We start from the raw sequence: 23,397 nt of genomic DNA, 5'->3' as shown, positions 1-23,397 counted from the left end.
AGGATGGAGGAAATTTTTAAATCCCCCCAGAGGGGGGCCCCAAATGAGTGTTCGAAATTGTTTTTTACATTAAATATTAAATATTACGCTAAATGCAGGGCCACCAAAAGGTGAATCCCCCCCCCGGGCCCCCAAATGATGTCAAATTCCTAGCTACGCCACTGGGTATTTTCAATGTTGTTCTTGTTATTCTATTCACTAATAGTACTTTTTGTCCGGATGACTCCAATCGATACCAATCGTTACAGAAGACCTGAACACTGTCCAGCGACGTCACAAGCTGTGGGCAGTTTAGACCACTAGCTCGTTGCCACGTCACAGGCCTACCTAAAGATTTGATTTTCTTTACACTTAACCATATTAATATATATTACTACTTATTTCTTTTGGTTGTATTTGATATGAATAAAAACTCAATGGAAACAGCCCAGAGCGTCAATTATTTTTACAATAATTGGTTTCCTCTTCAGTCTTGGTAATAAAACTACATAGACATTACCTGGCTCTAGACACCTATCTCTCTTGATGTCTGGATTAGCACATTTAGATTCTTCATCTGGCAAAACAAGTGGACAAAAATACTTAGCATTGAGTGGGGAGAGAGAGAGAGAGAGAGAGAGAGAAACAAAAAATAAGACCAATCAAAATACCCAATATCTATGTACCGTATCACAATTACCATTAATTAGGTCACCTATCACAATTGACCATTAATTAGATCACCTATCATAATTCAAATTAATTAGGTCTATCACAATCCCAATTAATTAGGTTACATCAATACAATCCCAATTAATTAGGTCACCTATCACAATCCCAATTAATTAGTCACCTATCACAATCCCAATTAATTAGGTCACCTATCACAATCTCAATTAATTAGTCACCTATCACAATCACAATTAATTAGGTCACCTATCACAATCCCAATTAATTAGGTCACCTATCACAATCCCAATTAATTAGATCACCTATCACACAGTAAAGTAAGGTTCTGTGTTGATTGTGTGTTGTCATTGATTATGAATAATTGTGCAAAGTTTCAACTTGATCCAAGAATGGGAAGTAGGAGATTCCAACCAGCTGGACAGGCGGAGTGATTGGTCTTAGATTCCCCGGAGCTGTGTTGCTTTTTGTAGAGAAGCCCAAACGGAGATAACCCTCAACTACAGAAATAACACATGCAAAAAGTCCAACAATACAAAGATACTCGACTCTGACGAGCACTGTCGAATAATACATTTAACACATAACGAGAAGGGAACCATCGTGTATTGTTCAGCTAAATATCATCGGAGAACTAAAACCTCCCTTTCCTTAAATCCACAAAACAGGGCCGGCCTTAGGCTACTGCAGCGTATGCGGCCGCAGTCGGCCCCGCACTTTCATAGGCCCCGCGCTAATTCTAGGTTTCCCGCTCTTAGGTGCTTCCGCGGTGTCTAATGTAAATAAAGCAAAAGGGGGTAACACTCAAAGCAATCCACTAAGACCGGCAAAAGGCCGAACAATGTTGGACACTTAGTATTTTTAGTTTATGTAGAGACCCACCATAATTGACGGATTTTGAACGCGACTAGTGACGCTAGGACTTAGTTGGGTTGGAGGCTACGTAGAGATAGAAAATCAGTTGGTGATATGATTTCATAAGGGTAGGACGTATTTCTTGACAGACTGTGGCCTTTTGTGAGATTAACTCTTTGTCTCCGTAATTATTTACCACATTCTGATGGAATCAACGTTTGTATCGTCGGTTAGGAGAGAAAGAGTTAAACTTAGTATAAACTGTTCAATGGTGTTTGGATTGATCTCTCCACTTGCTAGAACTAGATGTTGTCTGTTTGCTTGTTGGCTAATCGCATTGAAATACACCCGCACAAGAAACCCAGACATCTGCAGAGTAATCTGTCGGAATCGAACAGGCATCAACTAACTACAAGACAAATAGGCATCATCACAACAATCAATAGAAGTTAACTCTTTCTCTCCTAATTAACGATACTATCGTTGATTTGACCCCATTAAAAAAAAAATATTTTTGGTTTTAGAAAGTATAACTTGTGACGACCTGTGTTATATAAAAAGAGCATGCATTCTCGTATAATTCTATACCAAAAGCCCAAAAGTAACGTTTTCTGATTACAAACAAAAATGTTATTAAATTTTAATCATAACAGGGTAGAATGTACAAATGTGTAAAATTGAACAATTCTCTCAGAACGTGAAAAAATAATTACGGAGATAAAGAGTTAAGTCAACGCTGATATCGAGTATCGTAACAACGAAGGGAACAGTGTAATGTTAGCTAATGTTATCATTGCCACTTATTTTGACGTTGCCTTGACAGTATCTCGACTTCCGTTTCGTTCTGTCTCTAAAACCCCGTCCTTGTTTTTACTAGTCACGTCATTGTCACTAAGTCAAAACTTCCCCCTATTTCCGAAACAAATCATTAATTCCTAAACGTGTCATAGCACGCGGACTCCTGATTTTCCAAAACAGGGCTGGCCTTAGGGCCACTGCAGCCAACGCGGCCGCTGTGAGCCCCGCACTTTCATAGACCGCCCCGCCCTAGGTCTCCAGCGGACTGCTGATTTTCCAGGAGATCTTGGAAATCACCTGGAATTGCAAAACATTTGGAAAAGTCCTGGAAATCTCTTAAATTAACAAAAAGTCATGAAAACTCATAAAAATCTTTTAAAAAAGAGACAAAACTGTTTTTTTGGGTCTCATTCAATGCGGAAAACGCCAATCCTACGCGCTTAAAAAAAAAACGGCATTGTTAGATTTCTTTAATAAAAATATAATGCAAAGACTCAAATGAGTTTTTATTTTCTAATACAAATCGTAATTTTCACTTAATATCCTTATCCCTACCCAGATTGGGCCCCACGCAATCCGTTTCGCATAGGGCCCCGCAATTGTTGGGGCCGGCCATGCAGCGAAAAAGTATTCTTTGTCTATTTTCGTCACACCTGAAATACGCATCATGTTTTTCAATAGCCACGTCAATGTCGCCAAGCCAAAACCTTAACACGTTTACTTTAAACAACTTTTCAAGCCAAATTCCTAACCGTGTGCAAACACTTCATACAAGCGCAGGAGATAAAAAACTTTCTGTATCGTCGGTTAGGAGAGAAAGAGTTAAATGTCTACATTTCTGTCTATTTACCGAAGACGTCATCCAGAACGAAGAGTTTCTCACTGTAGACACGGTCCGTTGACGCTAGTTCGGTACGCCCCAGTAAGAAATAGTAGAGGGAGTAGGATGCATGCCAATATTCTGTTTCTAACGTGGTCCTGAGATAAAATGCGACCCTGTTTTCGTTGGGGAAGACGAACGCTTCACACGTACGCACCATCGGACCGAAGGCGATGATGCTGTAGGAATTGCTTGACGTGAATCGCAAGGTGCATTCCTGTACAAGTAAAGGAAACATCATTAAATTAGTATATCGAGCTGAAAATAGAACTACAAACAATAGGCTATAAAGCCAGTTTGTCAGGTGCATTCCTGTATAAGTAAAGGAAACATCATTAAATTAGCATATCGAACTGAAAATAAAAACTACAAACAAGGCTATAAAGCCAGTTTGTCAGGGGAAAAAAAACTGAAAATTAGCCCCTTCGAAGTGGTCCGCTCAGGCAGGTAAAAATGCAGGTTACAATATTTTTTAAAAGACAATCAGAAGCTACGAACTACAAACTATCAACAACTACAACCTTATCTCTGTCGATACGAAAAGAAGAGACGTGCCAGTGTGCAAAGTGTTGCTGTCACTGTTGTATTGTTTGTCTGACTAACGACTTGATACCACAGGGTACGGAGATTTATTAATGTTATTGTTATTACATTGTTAATATTCATATGTATTCATTGAACTAATCAGTTCAATTAATATATAGTTAAATGTGAACCTGACATAAATGATGATATTGAATGATTATCTAATTGTTAATTGTTTTGTAAAGGACCAATCTCTCATATAAAGCCGCAACAAAGAAACTTTGCCCTTTTTTTTATTTTAGGAAATTTTTCCCCCTATAGTCTAGTAAGGGGGCGAGTGGTTTAGCGTTCGGCTTCCCCACCTGGGGTCCTGGGTTCGAATCTCGGTGAAGACAGGGATTTTAAATTTCAGGATTTTTAGGGCGCCCCTGAATCCACCCAACTGTAATGGATACCTTACTTTAGTTGGGGAAAGTAAAGGCGATTGGTCGTTGTGCTGGCCACATAGCACCCTGCTTGTTAACCGTTGGCCATAGAAACAGATGGCCTTAACATCATCTGCCCCATAGATCGCAAGGTCTGAAAGGGAACTTAATTTTCTTATAGTCTAGTAACTGTTAGGATAGTATCTCCATGCACGTAACGTGTATAATATGAAACAATACTAATGAATTGTTGTTTTAAATTATATTCGACCTATATGCATAGTCTAAATAGATTTTTTTTTTTACAAAATTAAACATTTTGTTGGGTAAGTAGCTGTACGACAGCAAGTACTTAATTTGGTTATGAAAATTTTTTAAAAATATTTTTTTAGAAAAAATCTAAAACCGTTTGCATACTTGTGTTAAAAATGTGTTATATAATTTCTTTCTATATGAAATAGTTCCCGCTTTTTGTTTCCTTTAACTATTAATAGTGAATAGTTGTAAATTTGGTGTACTTTTAAATGCTTTCATGGTTGCTTTTAAAAATTAAATTTTTCGCTTTCAGAAAAGAAAAAAAAAACAACAAACAAGCCGTTGCATCAGAACTGTGTAATAATCCAAAATATCATGATGTCCGATTTTTAATATATTTTCTAGTTTATGAGACCTAAAACGGGACGTCAGACGCACGGATGGACAGACAGACCACACAAATCCAATAGCAGCTTTTCCCCTTTCGGGGGACGCTAATAAAACCATTAAGTTAGTATTGTGATATCCCGTGAAAAGACAGCACTGAGGTAAAAAAAAAAAAAAAGTATTTAAAAAAATTATAATACAACCTATTTATGAATCTGGTGGTGGCCTACTGATCTAATTTAATGTTTTATTAGTGTCAGGAGACTTATTTAGATTTTACACTTTTTCTAAAAAGACAATACCTCCATTATAGTACTTCTTAGATAATAAAATATATTTCAAAAAAATAATTTAAAAAAATAACAGGTTCAAATCGGGTACCGAACCCAACGATTTTGACACTATGCTAGCGATTCGGCCAGCGGGCAATGCATACTTCTGCGATTTTTTTATTGGTATTTTCATTATATTGACGTATACATCTAACACTAGACCTAGGATTGTGATTTGGAACTCTTTAAGAACTTGATCTAGAAGAATCTAGATCCAATGTATTGTTACGAATCTCACTATCCAGGCTGTCTGTACCACACGACACCACCAACTGAAAGAACTTGACAACTCTGGGCTTCAAAATAACGTAATAGTTTAATGTCAATAAATAACAGCCAATCCTGTACAATTGGCAGCACGTAACACAAGACTGTACAAATATCTCTCCGCCGTATCAACTCTTGCACTGGTCTCTCTGTCTCGTCTCGGACTTGTACTGAGCGGCTCTGAGCCGTCGTAACGAACCGTAGATCGGGACGTTGTTACTGACTCGTCTCTGATACCTTCGTTCTTTATATAGGGTCCCTGCTGGCCTTTTAAAACCGGACAGAACGTCGCTCGACCATTCTGGGTGGTCAGATGACTACATCCCTCGAGACGCTCCTGAGCTCTGTTCACAACGACGATCCTTCCCGAACCGTCATGTTGACACTCGTCTCGGCTGACCGTCGTAACTCGTCACGGTTGACCGCTCGTCTAGCGCTGGCCTGGGGCGATTTGCGTCGGCTGACTACACACATACCACTACCCCCATCTGTGCCACCACCAGGTTTAAAACAGTATATTAGATTTACGTTGAAATATAAGCAAAGCTTCGATAATGTTTCAATAAGCTGAAGCTACTTTCAATTTACTCAGTTATCGTATAATTTCGGTACACTTCGGCCGATTTCGCCATGATTTTTTTACATAAGTTGTCAAATTTCTACGAAAATCGTTAGAGCCGTTTTCGAGAAATGAATCCATCAACCCGTGTTTTCGATGTTCTTTTTTTTTTTAAATTTTGTGTTGATTTTTAACAGGATGAAAACATTTTGCAAGCTGCAAAAGCGAAATAGTTTAAAACAACAAAGTACACACACAGATCGCTTTATTGATGAAAGGATGTGGGAACTGATCAATATTATAATTTGTAAACAGAAAAAAAAAACACAGAAAAAACTTAACAGTTTCCAGTGTGTTGTCCGGCATGTGACGTTGAAATCCGACATATTTGCCCAACAGCCAGCTTTTATCGCTCCCAACGTTGAGGTAGGCGCGTATTAATAAGATGTCCATAAAGGCCAGAAGTCCGTAAGGACAGGTCGTCTGAGGGCTGATGTAGGGAGCCATTTCCAGGGTCTTCTTAGGTTCATACGCTGTTCATGGTAAAAGATAGAGATGGTTAAAGTAGAGTCACCAGAATTTATATTTAAAAAAATAAGATTTTGTATTTTTTTTTAATCCATTCCTACTTTATTAATCTGACCCAAAAAAAAAAAAAAGTAAAGTTCCTATTACAGATCTTGCGTTCTATAGGGCATCTGTTTCTGTGGCCCACGGTTAACTAGGGTGTTATGTGGCCAGCATAACGACCAGCCGTCTTTACTTTTCCTTACCTACTGTCAGGAACCCCATTAAAGCTGGGTCGACTCAGAGGCGCCCTTAAGATCCAGAAATTAACAATCCTAGTCCTCACCAGAATTCGAACCCGGGACCTCAGGTTAGGAAGTCAAGCCTTTACCACTACACCTACGCGCCTCCACTTTAACAATGAATACATATTACTTTGGGGAAAAAAGGCTCTTCACCGATTTATTTCTTTTTTTCTTCTGTTTTTTTGTTTTTAGCGGGTATCAAGAGAATCTGCATTACCGGGCATCAAATACCATAGCTACGTCTTCGCCGCCGGGCCTCCAATTATTGAAATCCGATCCTGTCACATGTACATCTCCTCGAGATCTTTATGCGACTATTCTTATTCGCTTTATTTCAATTTCAGTTTTAAATGTTTAATTGACGATGTGGACCATTCCATTTAAAACGGCAAACAAGATAAATATAAACAAGGTTACAAAGACAGTTTGTGTGGAAACACAATCTCAAAATCGGCCCCCGAAAAGGTCCGCTGAGGCAGTTAAAAAGGCAGGTTTCAATTTTTTCAGAATTGTCAAAAACAATGTGTTAATAAATAAGTGCTTAAAGCGGAAGTGCGTATATTTTTTTTTTACTGTAGACATTTGAATGTGGCTTTAAAAAAACATATTGGGTTAAAATTGTGAAAAAAAAATTGTTAAATGAAACCACTGCGGTCTTAACACGGCTATTAGTTCTAGGCGCAAGTAAAGTAATAGGCCTAACAGGTTACATGTTTGTATTTTTCGTCAAACTCTAATGTGAAATCTAGGGATAGGTAAGTCATCTGCCAGGAATTATATATATATATATATATATATATATATATATATATATATATATATATATATATACTGTAAATTTTACTCTAAATTAATAAACAAGGAATTGTTTTAGAGATTGTGCCCTACACTGTAACCTACTTGCGCTGTGTCTTACACACACATAACACTCACCTGCTAATTTTACTTTTTGCGAATCACCAAAACGCGTGCATTCATCTTTTGAATCTGTAAAGAAATCGTCAAATCATTTGAGGATATATCTACAGCAAGGTCTCTCGAATTTTTACTTGGGCACACAAAAATAATTATTTTCGCGCCGTCATATATAGCTAAAGGGTTCTGAGAAATAGCTGCAAGCTCTTTCCATGACTCCGTCCCTGGTGACAAGCGTTTACCTGCATTCTACGCTTCAGGGATAAATTTTCTACTTTGGGTCTACAACGCACTATTTTTCTTAGTAAGCGAAGCACAGAAAAAAAATAAAGTTAAATTAAATGGTGTGAAGGAGCCTGTACTGAAGTGTTGAAAACAATATTCCAGGCAGTAGAGTGTGTTGAGATCTTCGTAAGGTCGTCTGCGTGTTCAGACAGATGTCTAGTGGCTTGCTAGTTTTGTTAACGAGAGAAGTGTAAATAGAATGATGTTGTTATAGGTTTAGTTTAATTTGGAATTTGACGAGACTATAAATAGACCTTTTTAGACGGAACTAGGGAATTATGGGATATTAACTGAATAAGGAATGATGGGATAATTTTGACGGTTACAGACTGAAGAACGACTCACTCCTCTTTAATGGCGAGACATCAACTTTAGTAGAACTGTTGACATTTGGACTGTGCCCCTTCGTTTTGGATTAAATATTATTTATCAAGTTATATACCGTTTTATCAAGTCATTTATACAAGTTATTTTAAGTTGTTTTTGGTTGAAAGCGAACTCCATGGTTTATTAAGAAGACTTCATTTAGACCTAGATCTACTTTATAATTATTACTAAAACAACCACAACAATGTCACGTCACTCAGAAGAAATGTTACGCTTCATTTCCATATGTGAGGTTTAAAAAGAACAGGACTGCCACGTCTTGTAACTCCTAGTATTGCACAGCATTTTAGGGAGGGGGGGCAAAGTTACCGTGGGTTCAAGTGGAGGTTGAATCGGGAATGTAGCCCCAATAGTCATATCCACATATTGCGGCATACATAGAGAGGCAACATGTAAGATGCCCACTTAGCATAAGAAAGTTCTGGATGAAAGCGTGATAATAGTTAATTACATTTAAAACCGTCCTTTGAATGCACCACTGCAAGTCTGTGAAGAAATGAAAAAGTCATACACAGCTTCATATTACGGTGTTTATTGTGGAGAAATTCTAAATCAATCATTTGAACATAGAATTCATTGGCCTCCTTCAGTCGTAGAACGACTATGGTTCATCTCAGAGCACACTTCCTCATGTGGCTGTGGAGCCCTATTTTGGAGAGACACTCCCGTCCACAGATAGCGCAGGTTAAGTCGTCTTTTGCTTCGGTGGTAGAGGAGCTGGCCATTTTTCGCATTGTACGTTTTTCTTCCTGAGCTGAGACCCATGTACTTTCACTGTCCATAGCTTTCTTGGTCACTGTCTCTCTCCATCTGGTGCGGTCTAGAGTTATGACTTGCCAATAGTCAGCATTGATGTTCACTGATTTGAGGTCACGTTTTATTACATCTATGTAACGGAGTTGGGGGCGACCATTTTTTTTTCTGCCAGTCGCGAGTTGTCAGTAGAGGATGACTTTCGGGATGCGCTTGTCCTCCATCCGGCGAACATGTCCAAGCCAGCGCAAACGGCGTTGTCTGAAGGCTGTAAAGATGCTGGGAATACCTGATCGCGCAAGGATCTCAGTATTGAGACTTTCCATGTGATTTACAAGATCCTACGGAGACATCTCAAATGGAATGAGTTCAGTTTTCTCTCTTGCTTTGCGTAGGTGGTCCATGATTCACTGCCATACAGCAGTGTACTCATAACGCATGCCTTGTAGACTTCCATTTTAGTCACCATAGTTAGCTTATGGTTTTCCCAAACTCTTGGCCTTAGCGAAGGTCGAGGCAGCCAATCAATCATTATAACATACAATATGAACTTCGATATTTCCTTAATGACAGATTTGAGTTGAGATTGGTTTGCATGGCTGGAAATGGCTTTGTAAACTAGCATATTTAGCAGATATATTCTCTGTTTTTTTCTTTTTAAGCTGCCTCCGCTTATCGCTACAAGGAGAAGAAAAATGATTTGTTTTACGGTCAAGATAAAGTGAATGCGGCCAACTCAAAACTAAATTCATTGTAAAAGAGAGTTGGTAACAGAGAAAAAGACTTTAAAATTTTTTTTTAAATAGTCGGCTACTAAGATAAATGCTGATAGTCTGAAATGCGTAAGACAGCACGATAGTTCGTAAATGAGCTTAAAAAACTATTTACCTAATTTACAAACAAATAATATTGAATGGAATACATTTCACATTAACCCAACATTCATGCCAGAAGGTTGGCCGCATGCAGAAGAAGAGCATTTGTTGTAATTAGCTTTAGACGAGTCTTAAAAAGTAAACAAAATGCTTGTACTTTTCTGGTTACAAATGAAACATCAGTAGCTGGTTTTAACTGAAAAGGTTATGAAATAGACCTTGCCTCTTTCTTTCTCATATTTATGTGAAATTTGTTTTTTTCAGCACTTGTGGACATTAAGATGAAGAAACAAAACAAAAAAAAAAGACTGTTAGATTTGAAACAGCATCTCAGATTTAAAATTAACAACCAGGGGACCATATTATTTGTAAATGTCATCTGAGCACACACACACAAAATATATATATAAGGGGTACATATATGTGAAAAGTTTGGGAAACACTGGGTTAAGGTAAGGACAGTACGTTCGGTTCTGTTCGTACCGATCATTTCAGGTTCGGTTCGGTCATAATTGAAGTTCGAGCTCGGTTCGTTTCGTTTTCCAATCTCTAGACCAGGGGTTCTCAACCTGTGGATCGCGACCCCTTTGGGGGTCGATTGACGATTTGCCAGGGGTCGCCTAAGACCATCGAAAATATGGATTGTTTTTGTCTACTCTTCTACTGCTGTGTGTGTGAAGGTGTGGGGGGGGGGTCGCGGCAAAGTGAGGAATTGTAAAAAAGGGGTCGCCGAGCTTTAAAGGTTGAGAACCGCTGCTCTAGGACCTTTCTCTCTTAGGGCCGTTAATAAGAGGACTTACTAAAGATTGTCTCTCTGATGAAATACTTGGGGCTGAAGACTTTGTACGTTTTGCCACCGATGTTCTTCTGCCAGTAGAAAGACATGGGATACAGCTGATACGACCTCATCACATTTATCGCTAGCGTTGCCATGGTGCCGTCTTCGACGTTTGTCATGCTACAGCTGCAGCACCCAGAGCGGTCTTCTGTTTTCACCGTCGATGTCGGCGATGTAAACTTTACACTACACAGCTGAATTTAAAAAAAAATACATGACGTTATGAAATAGGATACAAGAGAAAGCACTCCGATATCGCTTCCATAACTCACAATGCTGCAACGTTTACCTCCCCTTTTTTCTATCTAAAACAAAAATTAGTTAATTTAACACTAATTTATTTACTAATTGGTTGAATTATTTTGATCGCTTCATGCATTGTCTTCGACGATGAATATATATGCTAAATTGTAGCTTAACCCAAAGCATGGATAGTGGGAGAATAAGCATGCAAAAGAGTCCAGACAGGCAGACAGACAAAGTGAGTTAATGCAAGATACTTCTGCACGTCTGTGGACATAAAATAAGTACTTCTGTCGGTATGGACGTGTGAGGGTAGCCAGAGACACTTAATAACCTTGCGGATGATATATCAGGACAGGGGAAAGTGAAATGGAACCGAGAAAGTTACTTGATTATAGCCAGATACATATCTATTTCGTGAATTAGAAGGAAGAGGCCCCTTAAAGTCCATGCATATTCTTTCGAATGGTTGCGTGGCTTTAATTAATTCCCATGTTGGTTTAGCACCACGTCCTGAATTGGTCAATCACTGTTCTAACGTCATAGCAAAGAGAAAGATCGATTCTTTCCTCTCACGAAATGTAAGACCCAAGGTACACCATGGGAGACACACAAACTAGTCAGCAGTAGATTTAAGTCATTGCAGTGACTGGGCTGATTTCTGCTGAAAGTGTCGGCTGCTACGTTCTGTGTAACTGTAGGTACACGTCGTTAAGATTCCACCATCCCATAAGCATATGCCTTGTTTCGCTTTTCGAGAAAGGAGGACCACTGGCCGACCATATTGTTTGATCGTACAGGCCTGTACGACGTGGCAACGAGCTATTGGTTTCCACAGCCCACAGGTTGTGACGTTGCAGGTCAGTGTTAAGGCCCTACTATAACGATTGGTCTCGAACTGATAGGGCAGCGGTTCTCAACCTTTTAAGCTCGGCGACCCCTTATTACAATCCCTCACTCTGCCGCGACCCCCCCCCCCCACACACACACACACATACAGCAATAGAAGAATTGGCAATAACAATCCATATTTTCGATGGTCTTAGGCGACCCCTGGCAAATCGTCAATCGACCCCCAAGAGGGTCGCGTTCCACAGGTTGAGAACCCATGTGATAGAGTTTCCTTCTTGCCTCGAAGTTTATGAAAGTCTTTCTTCCCCTCTAATGGGAATTCGGTGATACGTTTTCTTTAGATCTAGAGTGCTGACTACAGAGTACTGGGCTATTATCTAGTTCATCTAGTCTAAGCATAGAATAAGCAACTAGTATGGTAAAGTGGTTAATATTCTGGTTAAACTATATCACCATCCGTTTCTTGTGTCTCTAATTTTTGTTATCAGAACTTGCACTGGTCGGGGGGGGGGACCTCAAAAGTTCGATCATTTCTTCTTTTAGCTTAATTTTGCCAAGAAACGGTAGGTAGTAACAGTGTACATTTACGTAATTTTGTTAACCATTAGTGGGAGAATTAGTGATTCAGTCAGTGTCAAGATTTTGGTTTATATATATATATATATATATATATATATATATATATATATATATATATATATATATATTTATTTATTTATTTATTTATTTTTATATATACATGGCTTTTTAGTGACGGTATCGTCACCTTTTTTTTTTTTTATTTTTATTTTGTACAAACATAGGCTATATTATTAATTTTTAGTAGTTAAATGTTAGGCAATCAACTACTGAGTACCGGCACCTACTTATTTTTTTTTTTTTTACAAAAAAGCACTATATATATATATATAGATAGATAGATAATATATAAAAGAAAACAAAAACACCAGAGCGCCACAGTGAGGCTGAGAATGATAGTAAATCATCACTTTGTTAAAGAGTCTTGATGTCAGATCTTAAGATTGTAAGTATGCATAAAATTTGAAACATTAATTTTTTAAAAAAAAAGCACGATTGAAAAAATTAACTTTTAAAAATTTTATGAAAAAGAAAGAATACTACAACATGAACCTGGAGTTTATATGGTGTTCAACCAGCGATCTAGACTCACCAAAGTGGCTTTTGACAGATCATTAACATACTGTATATTGTGTCTGACGAAGCCATACTCCGCGTAGATGCGCCAATCGTTGGAAGCCTCGATCATCACCCTGACGAAAAGTTTACCCATACCGTTGGTCAGTCCATAGATACACTTATACTGAGGGCGGATTTCGGAGCTCGTGTATGGCATCATAACTAATCTAGGCCTGAAAGCGATAGACACTGAAAAAGAGATTGTAATTTTTTTTTTCGCTAATATATATTTTATTTATTTGCAGATAAAATACATTACAAACAAAACAAGGGGAAAATTAAAAATACATTCTTTTAAAAAAAAACAATACCTCCGTATAGAATAAATATAGAATAAAATTTTGCTCAAGCCTAGTAGCGAACTCGTACTTTGGTACCGCCAGTTCGACGTACCAGCGCTGCTATCGTTGATATGCACTGTGCCAGAGCTACATTGTAGAATTGGTAATTTGTATAATTATTTATTGGTACTTTCATTATATGTACATCTAGAACTAGATCTAGATATTCATAGGTCATAGACAACAGAAAGCTTGTCATAGAAAACAGATTAGATACTGGTCATAGAAGACGAAGCTGGTCATAGAAAACTATCTGAAAGACAAAATAGAGACTGGTCATAGATGACAGAATATAGACTGGCCATAGAAGACAAAATAGAGACTGGCCATAGAAGACAAAATAGAGACTGGCCATAGAAGACAAAATAGAGACTGGCCATAGAAGACAAAATAGAGACTGGCCATAGAAGACAAAATAGAGACTGGCCATAGAAGACAGTCAGAAGAGTTTCCAAACTTACTTTCACTGACTTGTCTTTTTATCCGCCTTTTTGCTACTTTACATTCGTTGACTGTATCTGGAAAAAGAAATTCTATTTGTTTCTTCTTGTTAATTAATTAACATGTAAATAAATAAAACCACATTTTAAATAACTTTCAAACTAAATGATAACCAATTGTTGTAATAAACATTTTCAGTAATGTGTAATTTATATTTATATAAATGCAGCTCCGGATTCAAGCAGTGCGTCAACCCTTATCTTCTTATCTTATCTTATATAATACAGACGTTACTTAAAAAAAAAAGATGACTACATCTTACGTCATGCATGTTAACCAATGACTTAAATTCTGCCAAGCCATTGGTTTTCCTGGCTGGCTCAGGCAACCCATTCCATTCACATAAATATTATTAAGTAGATTTTTTTAAAATTCTAATCTAAGGGGAAGAACTTTGCACTTACAACTATATTTATGTAGATGTTGTTTCTCTTCGTTATAAAAAAAAATGAAATAAATAAGTTAAATTTTTTAATTGATTCATGCTTTGTTAGGTACACATTTTTAAAAAGTTTCTACTTGATCTGTAAAGGAGTGTGGGATAAATAACAATTATCTAAGGGGACCAAACACTACATATTTAGTGATATCTGTGAATACTGAAGGATTAATATCTCTTGTTAGTATCAAACAAGATAATAAATTACCAATAATTAATTGACTTATTGGTTTATTTTTTTTTTATTGATTCAGGTCTTGTCTATGCATGAATAATTGTATAAGGTTCAACTTAATCTGAGAATGGATGTGGGAGAAAAAACGTTTACAATCTTTGTACTAGACAGACAGACAAACAGACAGACAAAGTGAGTTGATATCAGCTTTGCAAAAAAAAAAAACGAAATGGTTGAGACATCAAAGTGTGGAAATTAAAGGCACCACAAAAGTATCGCTTTGCATGACTTGGCGTACCATAAACTGTACTCAAATCACTGTTTTTAAAAACACTATCCTAGACTACAGTATACATGAAAATGGTCAACTCTATTCCAAACTAATAACTATTCGCATTCACTTTCCATTATTACGTAAAAGAAAGTAAAAAGTAAGGTTCCCCTTTCAGACCTTGTATCTATAGGGCAAATGGTGTAAAAGTAATCTTTTTTTCTTTTGACCACGATTAACAAAGGTGTCCTGTGGGCAGCACAACGACCAACCGCCTTTGCTTTCCCCCCAACTAATGACAGACACCCATTAGAACTGAGTGGACTCAGAGACGCCCTAAAGATCCCGAAAATCAAACTCCACCGAGATTCGAAAACAGGACCCCTGGTTTGGAAGCCAAGCGCTTAACCACGCAGCCACCGCGCCTCTTATTACCGAAAATCCACTCCGGCAGTTTCCATCTTTTGCCAGCATATGTATTGGTTGCATTGGCGTATTCTACGGGCGAACTTGTAGTGGCGTTGGCGAACTTCCAGAAGAAGGCGTAGGCGTCCTTCTGGTCCTTCTTCTGAACAGAGAGCTCTGCAAGGAAGAGCAGCTGCCCATGGAATCTGAGATGATTGAAGCATTGGCAGCTGTGTACTGCGAAGACACCTTTACTCACCTTGCATCGATTGGCTTCGTTAAGGGTGTAAAGGCACACCTAGAATAGATAGATTATTTGTAGCGGCTGAGATGAAGACACAAGAGATAGATTATCCTACCTGAGAAAGTAAGATTGATAGATTGCCATGCCTGAGATTGATAAATTATCATACCTGAGATTGATACATTGTCATACTTGAGATTGTTATACCTGATATTGAAATATTATCTTACCTGAGATCGATAGATTGACAGATCGATAGATTGTCATACCTGAGATTAATAGATTATCATACCTGAGATTGATAGATTATTATACCTGAGTTTGATAGATTATCATACCTGAGATTGATAAATTATTATACCTGAGATTGATAGATTAGCACACATGAGATTGATATATTATTTTACCTGAGATTGATACATTGTCATACCTGATTAATAGACTATCATACCTGAGATCAATAGATTGTCATGAGTGAGATTGATAGATTATCATACCTTATACTGATACATTATCATACATGAGTTTGATAGATTATGGTACATGAGAAAAAATGATTTTTACTCCTGAGATTAATAGATTGTCACTCGTGAAATAGATTTATTATCCCAATAAAGATTAATACATTATCACCTAATTGTCTCATTTTGAGAGATATTATTGATACCCTTTGGTAATGGGTTCTTTTTAGGGCTAATAGGAGCACAAATTATTAAAATAAGGAAATAATAATAATAATGATAATAAAAAGAATACAATGAATTTCGACCCTGGCAGTGTTTAAGAATGAATAGTTCATTTCTTTAGAACTTGTTAAAGGAGACTCTAAAGGAGAGACTATGCCACTTTTATATCTCTTTTAATCTCACTTTTAAGTCTCTTTTAATCAATCTCACTTGTATGTCTCTTTTAATCAATCTTAGATCAATAAGAAGCCACAGAAGTTGAAGAACGATGCGTTGAATGAGGCAAAATATGTAGGTCACAGCTAGAGCTGCGTAAGTGAAGTTCCCCTTTCAGACCTTGTGGTCTATATGGCAGATGATGTAAGGGTCATCTGTTTCTGTGGCCCACGGTTAACGAGGGTGTCATGTGGCAAAGCGCTTTACCACTCAGCCACCGCGCCTCTTGCGAAGTCACTGGAATACTGCATTCTTCATTAATCTTCGGACAAGCCTTATTTTTTTTTTAAATTTTAATCCATTTTTTGCAAAGCCACTCAGTCCTTAAGTCTTGAGAGCAATAACGCGGCACAGCAAGACGAGATATTAAGCACACTGAAGGGCCGGCCATAGGAATAGGCAAACTAGGCAGCCGCCTAGGACCTCCGATTGGTGGGGGCCTCGCACAGGACTAAAACATTGCGAAACTTGTATCGAATCTCAAATATAGCGGAGCATATTTGAATCATCTAAGACCGGCCCTTGGCACAGGGACATAGATAATCAATTCTTCTTTTATTACGATAAATTGTCGAACTTTCAAGTAGTAGGTTTTTGATAAGCTGAGTTTGTGAGATAGTGTCAAGGTTCTTTTCTTATCTTATCTTATCTTATCTTATGAAATATAGACGTTACTTTTTTTTAAAAAAGATGATTACGTCCTACGCGTGTTCCTTGGTCAATCTAGTCATGCATGTTAATCAATGACGTAAATTCTGCCAAGTTACTGGTTTTTCTGGCTGACTCAGGCAACCCACTTCATACTCCAATAGCACTAGAGACGAAGGAGAATTTGTAGAAATTTGTTCTAGCACATGGAATAAGGAATGTGCCTTTATTGTTGAGCCTTTCTAAATATTTTATTAGGTTTTGTTTTTGTATTTGATGATTATGGTTTAATGCTTTATGTATAATTGCTACTTTACTATTAAGTCTTCTATCCTGAAGGGTTTCTAAGTTTTGTGATTTTTTCTAAATGTTTTACTGTAATCAAATGTAAATATTCGTTTGTTATAAATCTAACTGCTCTATTGTGTGTCTGTTCTAGTGTCTAAACCTACATAAACTTCATGCTATACGTACGTGTACTTCTGACTACCACAAATGTAGCAAAGTCATGGACCGTGATGACAAGTATAAATACAGAATGAAGATTTAGAATAACTATTCACGGATATATAATCTGTTTATCGAAAATATAAGCAAAATAAAGGCACAGGGCTGTCATCACTGCTCACTCTAAGAGGCAACCCAAATCTCCCCCCCCCCCCCCCCGGAGATACCCATATTTATGTCAAGAATTTTAGTTGGTAACATTGAGGCTTAATTTAGTGCCACAGTGTTTCATTTATCGTGTAAATCTCCATTAGTCAGATAATAAGTTTGCAAGGGGAAAAGATCGTCACAAGAAGGTCACATGATACCTCTATAGTATTTTTCTATGACTTATTGTGTTATCACAAAAGCCGTGAGGGAAAAAAAATAAATGTGTTTACCAACTCCACAGCACTCTTATCGGGCGAGGTTCGAATGAGGCCGAAGTCTCTGTTCACGTGCCAACTATCATTTTCTGAAGAGTTCACCGTGATTCTGATGTTCAAACGGTCCACGCCAGCAACAAGTCCGTTAGGGCAGCCTGACTTAGAGGCTAGAAAATGCCACATGGTGACACTTGGTTGCCATGGTGATCCTGTACACAAAGGAAAAATGGGTTAGATAGAGAAAAAAAAAAGAAAATTATAAAAAATACTTTAACAAAAAAAACAAAGCTTATAAATGGGAAAAACGCACAATTACAACCATGCGTCTCACTATTGCAAGATTCATCTCCCTTTTTATAGGTAAGACAAAAATTAATAAATTAACTCTAATTAATTTACAAATTTTTTTTATTGATGCCTGTGTTGTCATCGACAATAAATAACTATACAGTTTCAATTGGAGAATAAGACGATAAAGAAATAACGTGCTTAAGATTTGTATCAGACAGGCAGACAGACAGACAGACAGACAAAGGGAGTTAATAAATGGTTTGTAGATTTTGACTTTCAACATTTGCTAAATGTGACACCTTAAGAGAATAATAATACTCATAACAGCAATTATAATACTTCTCTGTTTACAAGTCTCAACCCCTTGAAATACTAAAAGAATCTATATGCCCGTAAGTTATATTATGTAAAAATAATAGTAATAATCAGTTAATAATTATCAATCGTGGTAATGATAATTGTTACAATGGCGGTCAGATTGTATCTTGACCTCAGAAGTTAAAGTAGATGACCATAAGTTTATTGTATGGCGGAAGAATATTGTTTCGGTAAAACAAAAAAATCTCAGAACTAAATAAAAAATAAATTATAGTTTTTCTATAGCGCTACTTTCATGTTTATAGCGTAAGAGCGCTTTGGTCCAATCTCATTTGTGGACCAGTGGGGGGAGGGGGGATATCTGGGAGGTTTTCAGTGCTGCCTTTAGGCACTCAGATCGCGTCGGATGTCGAACCTCGAGTCCGCTTTATAGGTAGCCAAGCCGAGCCAAGTTCAAGAATACCTAGCCTCTCGACCATCCATAGAAGTCATTCAAATATCAAAACACAAATAAATCGTTTGCACACAATAAAATTTCAAGAATAAATTCACAAAAGTAAAAGCTTGAAACTCTTTGTCTCGCTGATTCTCGGGCCCTCTTCATAGGTAGCCTACTAGTCTAGTTCTAAGCTCCAGAGTCTAGATCTAACAGATGATGTTAATGTCATCTGTTTCTGTTGCCTACGGTTGACAATGGTGTCATGTAGCCAGCACAACGATCAACTGACTTTACTTTTCCCCAACTAATGTCAGGTACCCATTATATCTGGGTAAACTCAGAGGCCCCCAAAGATCCCGAAATTAAAAAGTCCCAGTCTTCACCAGGATTCGATCACAGGACCCCCAGCCACCGCACCTCCTATGATCATACAGGTAGGTTTTTTTATAAATTGCGTGTTGTTGTTGTTTTTTTTCCTAATTTAATATTTTCGGTGTCCATCGATTTTATATTTGTGGCCACCAAATTAACTTCGCTTAGTAACTTTATTGACATGATAGCTTTGTCCTAACTAACTTTCCATCACAACTGACACCATACTGACAACTGACATCATACTGACAGTTTCACTTTGTCATAATTAACTTAACATTGTGACTGACCTCTCACCAGTGTCACTATGACATGCATCAGTAAAATTACCAGAAGCATGGTCAACTCTGTTCCAGCAATGTGCATGTAGATTAAAAAACAAGAAAAATTTTGTTAAAAGTTTATTTTAGGGAAGAAACTCAAAATCACTGTCATATATCTCAATACTGTAGTTATATGCTCCGTTTTCTATTATAAAACTTTAATTAATTAATTAATTTCGACTTATTAATTAACTAACTGGTTAATATTTTGCATTGATTCATGTATTGTCAGCAACTTTGAATAATGATAAATTCAACTTAATCCGAGAATTGAAAGAAGGGGGAAATATGTGCAAAACTTAATTAGGGGAATAATTCCATATATACAGCCACATATCTAATTAGCATTTATTTTCCTTATGCGATACCAAAAAAAAAATAATTATTTACTTATAATTAATGATTTATTTTATTGATTGAATCATGTTTTGTTAGGTACAATAAATTTGTAAAAGTTTCAACTTGATCCGAGAATGGGTGTCGAAAAAAATAGTATTTAAAATAAAAATGTATAAGACAGACAGAAAGACAGACAGTTTGAGTTAATATAAGATTTGAAAAAAAAACACCAAAAAAACAACATTTTGTTGATTAATTCGTAATCATCCTCATCATCAAACTCTATGTGACTGAGGCCTTAAGAGTCTCAAACATTATCAGGACTGGCAAATATCTTATCTTATAAATTACAGACGTTCCTTCAAAAGAAAAGATAATTTACTCCTGTACGTATTTATGTTGAAACAAGAAAAATATTTTGTAAAAATACTTTAAAAAAAAAAACAAAGCTTATATTAAGCATACTTTTATCAGTTAGTTTGGATCAGTCATGTAGTTAAATTTGTAATAGATCTCGACTAAAAAAAAGCATAAATATATTTTAAAAAAGGGGGGTGGGGAGACCTTCTCAGGCTTCTCATGTGAACACGGTAACCACTCTGCTAGTGGAAGCTTATGAACATGGAAGATTGTATACTTATGTATTGTTTCTATAGTCTTGTCCTATTTTTCAGGTTTGTGTTCACTAAGACTCAGACCTATAAAGGGGACTAATTCAACTTATACCAACCCTTCAGTCAATTACAATTTCTTTCCCCCTTGTTCGAAATACCAAATAAATAATTTATTACCAATAGTTAATTAACTAATTGTTGTTTTTTTTGTTTTTGTTTTTTGTATTGATTCTTCTCAGGTAAAAGAAATACTTGTGCAAAATTTCAGCTTGACCCGAGATGAGTATGGAGAAATAACGTGTACAAACTTTTTATCAGACAGACAGACAGACGGACAGTCCGAGTGAGTTGATATAAGCTTTGTAAAAAGAAAAAGTGGATTTAGGTGAACTCAGGGGCGTCCCAAAAGTCCAGAATTTCAAACCCACGACCCCATGTTTGGAAGCCAAGCGCTTAACAGCACAGCCACCTCGCCCCCATTACTATATCTAGATCTGGGTAATAATATAGTGTTATATCTATAAGGAACTAGGATAATCAAAAGATTCTCATTCTAGATAGATTTAGGGGTAGGTCTACTTCCTTCCTTGTTTCTTATCTTATAAATTACAGACGTTAGGCCTACTTCAAATGTGAAGATAATTACGTCCTATGCTTCTCGTGTATCTTTCTAGTCCTAGTCATGCATATAAATCGGTGACTTAAACTCTACTAAGTATTTGGTGCTCGAGGCTGATTCAGGCAACCCATTCCATGCTCTAATGGCACTAGATTATATTAAGCAAAAAAGGGCAGCAAAGATTACGATTACTAAGAAAACTGTCCTCGTTTTTATGTTAGCAAAAAGGCCTTGCCTATGTTTTATCACGCTCACATCTGCAATATTTTAAGTTTCAATATCGCTGCCTGGTATGGCAATCTGAGCATTAAAAATAAAAATAAACTTAATAGAATCCTAAATGCTGCTGGCAAAATCATTGGCAAAAAACAAACCCCATTTGGACAGTTGTTTGAGACAAACATCTATAAAAAAAAGCTAACAAGATCCTCGAAATAAAGAATCACCCTTTGTGACAGGATTTTGTGATTTTACCATCACAAAAGAGATACAAGACACCCATGGCAAAGACAAACAGACACAAACACTCTTTTGTTCCCCTGGCAATCAAATCATTAAATAAGAACAATCTGATATAAACTTTGTCACATGTAAATTATGAATGAGTCTGGTGTGAATGTACACTTTGGTTTCTTATAGTTATGTTCTTTGTTTGGTGTAATGCACAAATTGTAAGACAAATTTCCATACGGACAATAAAGATTATTATTATTATTATTATTATTATTACCCATCACATGTACCAAACACTGAACCATAATCTTCAAATAAAAAAAAAATATAATAAATACTCTGAAAGACACAAAAATAAAGGCACATTCCTCGTTCCATATGCTAGGACAAATTTTTACAAATGTTGAAATGCTCCTTCTTCCCTAGTGCTATTAGAGCATGGAATGGGTTGCCTGAGCTAGCCAGGAAAACCAGTGGCTTAGCAGAATTTAAGTCATTGGTTAACATGCATGGCTAGTAGCATGACGCGTAGGAAGTAATCTTCTTTTTTGAAGTAACATCTGTATTATATAAAGGAGAAATGAAAGTTTGCAATTAGATCTAGATCTACGAGACTGTCAAAACATGTATTTCTTTTTCAAAAAAGACTTGTATCATTCGAATAGATATGTTAATAATGCAACTTAAGCAAACAGACCTATTCGAACCAAATAGAATGTTAAATAGATTGTTTGGGGGTCGATTGTATGGCGTTTGTGGTTTTCATTCCAGACGTCTTCTCGCGACCAGGTCTTGTGGCTCCGTGTTTTCTTGTTTATTTGTGTCTTTCAATTAGCAGCCTGTGCGTTTACGTTCAATACTAGTGCTCGACTAATGGCTCTGAATGTAAGCTTCAGTTCTGCGCTCTTGGCGTGAATATGTCAGAGTTGGGCAGGGGGAGGACTGGGTTATACGGGCCTTTCTGGCCAATATCCGATGGGCCGGTATGAAATGGGCCTTGTTTGACTGCTGCAGAACTGGCTATATAGAAATGACAGAAAAAAAGTCATCTTTAAATACAAACACAACTTAATAAAATAATTAGAAAGACACAAAGATAGAGGCACATTTCTTATTCCATACGCTAAAACAAATTCGTACAAATGCTCCATCTCCCCTAGTGCCATTAAAGAATGAAATGGGTTGCCTTAATCAGCCAAGAAAACCAGCAACTTGTAGAGTTAGGTCATTGATTAACATGCTTGACTAGATTGACACGTGAAAGGCGTAGGACGTAATTATCTTCTTGTTTTGAAGTAACGTCTGTAATATATAAGATAAGATAAATAAGAATGCTAATTAGTTATGTTTAGATCTTTGACAGATGATGTAAAGATAATCTGTTTCTATGGACGTTAACGAGGTTGTCACGTGGCCAGCACAACGACCAATGGTAAGGCCAGGGCCGGCTTCGACATTTTGTTCATCCTGCACATACAATGTCAATGTCAGAAGAATAGGGTTTCAGTAAGTGCACACCCTTAACTCTTTCTCTCCTAACTGACGATACCAGCGTTGATTCCACCAGAGTGTGGCAAATAATTACGGAGAGAAAGAGTTGATGTCATTGGCTTTCAAATGGAAGATTGGATTTGATGGCGAAATGGAAATACTACTCTTATCTTATTTAATACAGACGTTACTTCAAAAAAAAAAAAGAAGATGATTACGTCCTACGCGTCATGC

General features: G+C 37.0%; 1 protein-coding gene across 2 annotated transcripts in view; it reads right to left on the bottom strand.

The window, feature by feature from the left end:
* The window catches only part of LOC106055148 (uncharacterized), an 80,594-nt gene extending 58,083 nt beyond the window's left edge, over positions 1–22,511 (bottom strand). Inside the window, exons 1-11 of one of the 2 annotated variants that reach the window (XM_056011057.1) lie at positions 22,370–22,511; positions 19,615–19,671; positions 17,920–18,113; positions 15,269–15,536; positions 13,909–13,965; positions 13,081–13,295; positions 10,777–11,008; positions 7,695–7,748; positions 6,292–6,482; positions 3,170–3,416; positions 500–556 (exon numbers count right to left, since the gene is read on the bottom strand). In XM_056011057.1, the coding sequence (XP_055867032.1) occupies positions 500–556; positions 3,170–3,416; positions 6,292–6,482; positions 7,695–7,748; positions 10,777–11,008; positions 13,081–13,295; positions 13,909–13,965; positions 15,269–15,536; positions 17,920–18,113; positions 19,615–19,663 (1,564 nt within the window). In that variant the 5' untranslated portion in view covers positions 19,664–19,671; positions 22,370–22,511. The remainder of the gene's footprint in view (positions 1–499; positions 557–3,169; positions 3,417–6,291; positions 6,483–7,694; positions 7,749–10,776; positions 11,009–13,080; positions 13,296–13,908; positions 13,966–15,268; positions 15,537–17,919; positions 18,114–19,614; positions 19,672–22,369) is intronic. The other variant, XM_056011058.1, reaches the window with a different exon arrangement.
* Between the last annotated feature and the right edge of the window lie 886 nt (positions 22,512–23,397).

Source organism: Biomphalaria glabrata, chromosome 14, assembly GCF_947242115.1.
Source record: "Biomphalaria glabrata chromosome 14, xgBioGlab47.1, whole genome shotgun sequence".
In the NCBI taxonomy this organism is placed as follows: Eukaryota; Metazoa; Mollusca; class Gastropoda; family Planorbidae; genus Biomphalaria; species Biomphalaria glabrata.
This window is presented reverse-complemented; position numbering and strand designations above follow the sequence as displayed.